Source organism: Benincasa hispida, chromosome 3 (genome assembly GCF_009727055.1).
Source record: "Benincasa hispida cultivar B227 chromosome 3, ASM972705v1, whole genome shotgun sequence".
Classification (NCBI taxonomy): domain Eukaryota; kingdom Viridiplantae; phylum Streptophyta; class Magnoliopsida; order Cucurbitales; family Cucurbitaceae; genus Benincasa; species Benincasa hispida.
This window is the reverse complement of record NC_052351.1, coordinates 48,530,498-48,538,519: the sequence shown is the minus strand read 5'-3', so window position 1 is coordinate 48,538,519 and position 8,022 is coordinate 48,530,498. Positions and strand designations below refer to the sequence as shown.

Sequence of the window (8,022 nt, the reverse complement as noted above, 5' to 3'; positions counted from 1 at the left end):
TTTTATAGTCATTTTTATAGTAAATTGAAATTAATAAAAACAATTTGAATATATATCAAACTGGACAAATTTGTATATAAAAACACTTTTAAAAAAAATTGCCAAACATATGAGTTTTTCTTTCGGGAGATTTTAAAAAATAGACAAATGAGGAAAACTATTTACACAACATAGTAAAATTTTAATTTTCTTTGATGAAAGCTGATAGAAGCCTATCAGTGTCTATAAATCTATCGCTAATAAATGCTGATAGAAGTCTATCAGTTTCTATCGATATTTTTTTTACTATTTCTATAAATAGTTTGACATTTTTTCTATCTGTGAAAATTTCTTTTTTTTTTTTTAAAATAATTTTTTTATAAAAAATATTTAAATAAAAATGAATTTTTGAAAAAGTTTTTCTTTTCGAGTCAATCCAGACCGACTTTAAATATAAGGGTAAGAGTAATTTGTAATGAAAAATAAGTTTAAAATAAAATTTTAGTTTTATTCAAAAGTTTTTGTATCTATTTTGTTTCTTAATTTTAGAAAGCGGCTTTCAATTTTTTGTGTTCCATTAATATTTTAAATTTTTAACTTTGTGTCTAATAGGTCATTTGATCTATTTAACATTTTTTAAAATCCACGATCAGTGAAAGTTTTGGTAAGGTATTACCTAATTTTTAAATTTAGATACAAATTTAAAAACTTAAAAAACATGTAATTTAATCTAAAATATATAAGGACTATAATAGAACCGTTGAAAAATTTAAAATTTGGAAATAAAATATTTGAGAAGTTGATGAACAAATTAGATATTTAAACAAAATTATGTGTCCTACTATCACTTCTCTAAAATTTCTATTTAATTAATTACAAAGTTTCACACTTTGTGGAATATAATGCCCATGTTGTTATAATCAATATATATATATATATATATTATTTGAGTATGTCTAGATGTTTTTACAAAGGATATCAAATACTATTTTTTATTATTTGATAAAATTCATGAGGATCAAATGGTAATTTACTAACAATTATAACCTCTCAACAAGTTGAGAGTTCAAATTGTGCAGAAAAGTCAATTCAATTATTGATCAAACTTTCAAATTTTAAACTCTTTGTTTGATGTAAAAATGTAATAGTTTGAAGGTACAGGTATACTAGTTCCCATGTCATTATTCAAATTATCTCTCTCTTAAAAAAAATAATAAATAAAAGGCATGTTATATATGCAAAAACAAATTAATGAAATAAGATATTTGTTTAAAAATAACTTCTAACATATGTCTTTAAATATATAATTTCATCTTGAAAGTTGGTGCCATAGTTAGACTTCATTTATTTTTATCTCGATACACGTAATTAATAGATTAAGAAGTAAATTGATAATTGGATATATAAGTTTTATTAACTTAGTTCAAACTGTCAAAACAACTATAACTCAACTAACATATATTGTTAGCGATCAATGATTCGAATTTTCGCAACTGCATTGTATTGAAAGAAAACTTTATTGCAGACACTTTCCAATTAATTTTTTTTGGGTGATAAATGGGTATCTCAAATTGAAAATATACTACAATCCACCCTTAATCTTGATGGGAAAAAAACTTAGATATGTAAAAAATGAATTCAAAATATTGAAAGGTCTAAACAAAAACCGAAAAGTAACGGATACAAGTACAACCATGAATGAACCTCAAAGCTAAAAAAATTATGCTTACAAACACTATTTTTAGCTATAAATTTATTTATTTTTTATTTTTCTTTTCATTAATGTTTGAAAAATCAAGTCAAATTTGAAAACTAAAAATTAGGCCCCATTTTCTAACCCATTTTGGGTTTTTGGAATTTGAAAATTAAACATTTTTTAATTTTTTTTTTTTACAATGATTTGCATCTCTTTTAAGTATAATAGTTGAATTCTTAACGAAAAAACTCTTACGTAATCATCAATTAAAGAATACAAAAATAGAAAACGTAAAGGAAGATTGACACACAAATTTACGTGGTTCACTAACGGTGTGTTAACTGCATCTACGAGATAGAGGAAGAACAGTATTATTAAGGAGAATGTTTTCTAAATACACAAACGATACCTCTAAGGTTAGAAAGCTTATATAGCGTTCTACTCTAAACTTCAGGGTTATAATTGTAAATAATTACAAATAAATAAATACACTAAACAACTACAAATAAATAAATAAGCAAGACCCCATACTTGGTTGTTCGAAGTGCCAACAAACAAATTCAAGGCATTTTAATAAAAACAAAAATAAAACCAAGTTTTAATCTTTTTTTTATTTTAAAAATTTGTCTTGAATTTTAAAAACATAGGTTAAAAGTAGATAATAAAACAAGAAATTTAGAGGTGTCAGAGGTGTTTTGGCTTAATTTTCATAAACTAACAACAAAAAATTAAATGGTTACAAGACGAGGACCATAGAAAATTTGTTGTTTTTAGAATTTGACTTAGACTTCAAATGTTTTATTTTTTTAAGATGACTTCAAGTGTTTTTTTTTAATAAATTTGAGGACCATGACATGGAATTTAGAAGAAAGAAACAAGCATAATTTTCAAAATAGAAAACTAAAAAAATATAATTGTTTTTAAATAAGACCTAAATTGTTGGACTTCAAAACGAAAAGTTAAGGTTCAAATTTATTTCCCTAAGTTCAATACAAAAACTCACGGGTATTTGTCTTGGATGGAGTGGATTATTAAGCCTCCCGTTATAATAGTTGAAGTTTTTAATTATTATAACTCACACTTAGCCACAATAAAACTATTTGAAAACTCTCGATTGTACTTCTACAATATTTACTATTTTATAATTATCTCCTCATTATTCGTTATTCAAACTAAAATAATTTATCATCTAAATACAAGTTATTATAAGTTAGACCGAAATAGTTTGCATCTCAAATTCAGACCTATTAAAAGTAAGTGGTTGAATTTCAAAATAGGGAATATTTTCTTTTAAGTTAGCATAAAAAGGGGAAAAACAACTATAACAAAAAGTCCACATGTTTTTTTTTTTTTTTTTTAATATTAATTATTATTATTATTATTATGGGTATCTCTGTCTAAAAAAGTGATATATTAAATTGGTACATAGAAGAAAGCTTTTTTGAAAAATTGTTGGAAGTGGAAGGTAAGTTTGGGAAAATCAACTCAACTTTTACTTTATTTCTAAGCAGTCCTGTCTTGTTTTTGAATTTCCCTATCTTTCCATCTTCACAAATGCCAATGCCTCTCCTTTCATATTCTCATCTTCTTTTCCCATTCCTTTTTCTTTCTTCTAATTAGTTTAGGTTAAATTACTAGTTTAGTTCCTAATTAGACGTGTCCATGTAGTTATCTTTATAGAAAATATTTACTCAATTTAAATATAATTTAATAGATAAACTATTTATTAGTACTTTCTCTAAGATTGAATGTTTTTTTTTTAATCTTATATCGATATTTGTTAAGCTTTAAGATTCGAATATAGTTGATAACCTAAATATTGATATATGATATTGAATTAAGTAGATTAATAGATGGTTTAGGCATGATATGTGATGATTTAAACTTGATATAATTAATTAAACTATGAACAACATATATTTTTTTAAAAAAAAGAAAGTTAGGTGGGTAAAATCATTTTTAAAATTTTTTCTTGGCCTACATGCTCTTGATAAATTTATCAATCTATTTCCTATCCCTAGCTAATCTATATTTTGCCACATTTACCTAACTTATAGTTTTTTTTTTTTACCCGATCAATGTGTCACATCAAACATTTAGTAATAGTGTATACTTTGGGGCATTGTGACTTTAAAAACATAAATTCTCACATGATGTAATAGGAATTGGGGGAATAGTCAAATTGTTTTGACAATATATAAATAGGTAGAAATTTAATAAGAAAAAAACACATGAATGTTAATCTAAGCATAGTACAGCTATTTAAGAGATATATACTTTCGATTAAGAGGTCAAAGATTTGAATCGTTAACCTTTACTATTATGCAAAATAAAAAAGTTATATGGATAGAACCAATAACAACGTACGATCATGCTATTAAATAAAATAAAAATATATAATCATATTATAAAACATGAAAATTAAATTACATAACAACATAACTACGGATTCACATTGGTTAAGAAAACGAAAATTAAATCATAGGTATATAAGTGCAAGATAATATCTCCATTAGTATATAGTCTTTTTGGGGGACTCCAAAACAAAATTGTGAAGGCATTTATGCAAAAAAAGAAAAGAAAAGAAAAGAAACGAAACGCTATATATCATATCATTGTGGAGATTAGTGGATAGTTATGTTAACATTAACAAATGGTATATATATCAAAGTAATAGCTCTAGACACCATCATGTATGTTTGCTATCTAGAGTGACAAACAAAGGTGTGGTAAAGCTCGATAATATAGTCATATAATTCCGTGGTTGAATTACTCTCTATTAGGAGGTCATGTGCTCCAAAAAGAAGATATTAAGCTAGCTTATATAAGAGGCAAAAAAAAAAAAAAAAAAAAAGTCGAAGCTATATAGGTGGAAAATAAACAATTATTTGAAGGAAAACTTGGTGTTTTTTTGTTCAAGAAGTGAACCGTCAAGAATGTAACCAAAGTCCTATATTGACTAAAAAATAAGAATTAGATCGAGAATATACAAACGAGAGACAATATCTCCATTAATATTATCCACTATTTTCCACCAAAAATATTTGAACTTTCCAACAAGATACAACTTTAATGATAGTGATGATGAAGTAAAAATGTCGTGAAGACATTTGAATGACAGATTGTAAAACATGTCTTTGTGGGTGTCCTATAAACCTTTTCTAATAATAATGATGAAGGACAAATAAGCTAGAAAATGAATATTCAAATTATTATTATTTTTTTGAAGTATTTTGTTTCTAAAAAAATTCAGGTACATCTTTGGTCATAAACATATCTAAACAAAAGTTTGAATTAAAGATTAGAATATAAATTGTAAAACTATAAATTATAGGATTAAAACAAAAGAATGTCATACATTTTAGAAATTAATAAAACAAATTAAATATATATATATATATTGATAGAATGTGTGAGAAGGGAAGGAATTAAAAGAGTCATTTTCTTGAAACTTAAAGCTGAATGTATTGCCTGGAGAAACAGCTTCAAAACGTGATCATCTTGTCTTTAAGGATGTCTTCTTCCTTCAATAATATATATATATATATATGTGTGTATATATATATATATATATGTATATTTCTTTTTTCTAATAAAATTATTATAAATATATAAAATTCTTTCTACTTTATCATTGCTCATAATTTTCTTCACCTTTCTTTTCCCACTATTCCCTCCCTTCCTTCCAAGTGTTTTTTTTAAAGGAAATATATATATATATACATTTGTAGTTAATTTCAATGTGGTTCTTATATTTCAAAATGTTATACTCTTAGTTTTTAGGTTCTGAATTTGACTTTAATTTAGTTCCTAAGTTTCAAGATCTTGCAATTTTACATTTGAGATTTGAGTTTGTTTCTACTTAGTATTTAGATTTCTATTTAGCCCCTAAATATCGAGATTTACGAGGTAAAATTGTAACATTTTGAAATCCGAAAACTAAATTGAAATATAAGAACCAAATGAAAAGTATATTTAAAACCAAGAAACCAAAAAGGTAATTTTTTTTCCTTTTCTTTTAGTTGAACGTGGAGATAGTTCGATAATTACATTTGATAACTATTTGATTTTTTTTTTAAATTCGTGTTATTGAAAATTAAGCTTATCAATATCACATGAAACATTAAAGGGTGTCTGAGGTACTATGTTGGTTATTGTAGTCCTTGGGTTAATAATAGTTTTGTAGTTGGATTGAAGACTATTTTAGTATTGATTATAATAGTATTTGTTTTGAATATAAATTATTTTTGTTTGATAAAAAGTAATGAATATCTTAATAAGACGAAGAGAGAGGACAATTAGAAAATACGGTAACAAAAAGTAATTATAAGATATAAATAGTTGTAAATACTACTATTAAATAGTATACTATAATAACCTATTCCACCTACGGTTTTACTACTATTCTTTTTTTTTTTTTTTTTTTTTTAAAAAAAAAAGAAATCCCAAGTTTTGAAATGGTTTTAGAGAACCTTTTTGTTGTGATGTTTTGACTTAAAATTCAGTGTGTGTGTGTTTTTTTTTAAATTATAATTGAAAAATAGTAAGGAAAATTTTATTCTAAAAATAAAAAACTAAAAACGAAATGCTACCGAGACAAATTGAGACCAAACCCAGTAAATCTCTCTGTTCGTCTGCCAAACAAAACAAAAACTCCAATCAAATTCACAGAAAAGAAAAAAAAAACGGAAAAGGGAAAAAAAAAAGTGAATTAAAGTAAAAATATTATTGAGATTATGTTTAGAATTAGAGAAGAACTGTACAAGGGAGAATTGAAAAATGGAAAAATTCAAAGTGGAGGTTGTGTAAGATCAAACCAGATCTGCTTGAAAACATTGATTATAAGATCGTGATATTCATCGGCGTTCAAACACAGATAACATGCAAGAAGATCTTCCAATTCCTTCGAACCTCTAATATTATTCTCAACGATCATCTCCACCATTGATTCTCTGAAATCCTTTTGTGGATCGTACGATGATTTCATGATCGCTAGGCTGTCGGAGAGGCTCCGCCGTGACGATACGCTTTTCCGCCCACTCATTTTCCGGTACCCAATTCTTGGGGAGTGAATGCGCAGCCGTACGCCGGGGGAATTCCCCGGAACTTTCTTTGTTGTTGTCGTTGTCGTCCTCTGTTTTGTCTCTGTTTTCTTCCTCTGTTTTGTGATGATCGGCGGGAGTTCCAGTTCCGACAAGGAGTCGAAGGCGCCAACGACGGCATTGTTGGAATATTTTGACGATACGTCGATTACGATGTCGTGGTCGAAGGATTCGGATTCGGCGGCGAGGATTTTGTCGGTTCGGAAATCAGGGGAGGTGTCGGAGGGTGAGGTGGAGAATTCTGGCGGAGAATCGGATTTCGTCCAGATGGATTCCGCCGTCGTGCGGCAGCTGCAGCCGACGGAGGAGGAGCTGAGGAGTTTCGTCGACGACCGGGAACTCGTTTGTTTTTTACCTGGTTTTGGCTGTTTTGTCGACTTTCTCGGCAGGACTGGCACCGGCAGAAGCGGTGGCGACGGCGGAGGGGAATTAATGGAGTACCCATCGTTGGATTCGAGTTCTCTAGTGAAATAGTAAGATTTCCTTGAACGAGACTGCGGCGGCGGAGGCGGCGGGTGTTTGTGTTTAGACGGCGGTGGGGGCGGTGGCGGTGGGTGGCGGGGGTTTTTCTTGGAATCGAAAGATCTTGACCTGGAGGCGCCAATTTCTTTGAGCTTGTAAAACCAGGCGTTGGGAATCATATCGGAGAAACGGAACTTGTGATTTCTCATCGGAAAATGTTATCTCTTAAAAATTCTGATAGTCTCTCTCTTTCACTCTGTTTCGGTTGTGAGTTGCAGAGTCGGCGGTGGGAGAGATAAAGGAAGGAAGGGGGAGAGAGAAAGGGGCCCACCGGTGAAGAAAAAGTGGGGATAAAGGCAAAACGGTGGGGTCCACGTGGCTTTTTTTTTTTCTCCAATATTTAATTTTTAATTTTATATTGTATTTATTTATTTATTTGGTTTTAATTATAAAATGAGAGGGGAGAAAAAAGTGGTTATCTTTTTGGGGTTAAATTACAAAATTGAAAGGTAAAAGAGTTCATTATTTCTATCTCGAACAGAGATGCATACATTTTCTAAAGCGGTGAATTTCATAATTATTTTTTCTTTTTTTACAAATATTTAGTATATTTAAAGCTCCATCCATCTCCATCTCTATTCAATGGTCCAATCAAGATTTGTCATCTAATAAAATCTTTTTAATTTATTTTTTATGTGATTCAAAGGAGATACAGTAAGATAAAATTGCAAGCAAGTATTACTTTTGTTTTTTTTTTTTTTTTTTTTTAAAAAAAAGAATAAA

The 8,022-nt window shown here is 28.2% G+C and overlaps 1 protein-coding gene across 1 annotated transcript; it reads right to left on the bottom strand.

The window, feature by feature from the left end:
* Positions 1-6,382: 6,382 nt before the first annotated feature.
* Positions 6,383-7,534, bottom strand: LOC120072783 (transcription repressor OFP1). Its single transcript, XM_039025275.1, has one exon. It carries the CDS (start codon positions 7,446-7,448, stop codon positions 6,465-6,467), a length of 984 nt encoding a protein of 327 aa, XP_038881203.1. The 5' UTR covers positions 7,449-7,534; the 3' UTR covers positions 6,383-6,464.
* Positions 7,535-8,022: the final 488 nt, after the last annotated feature.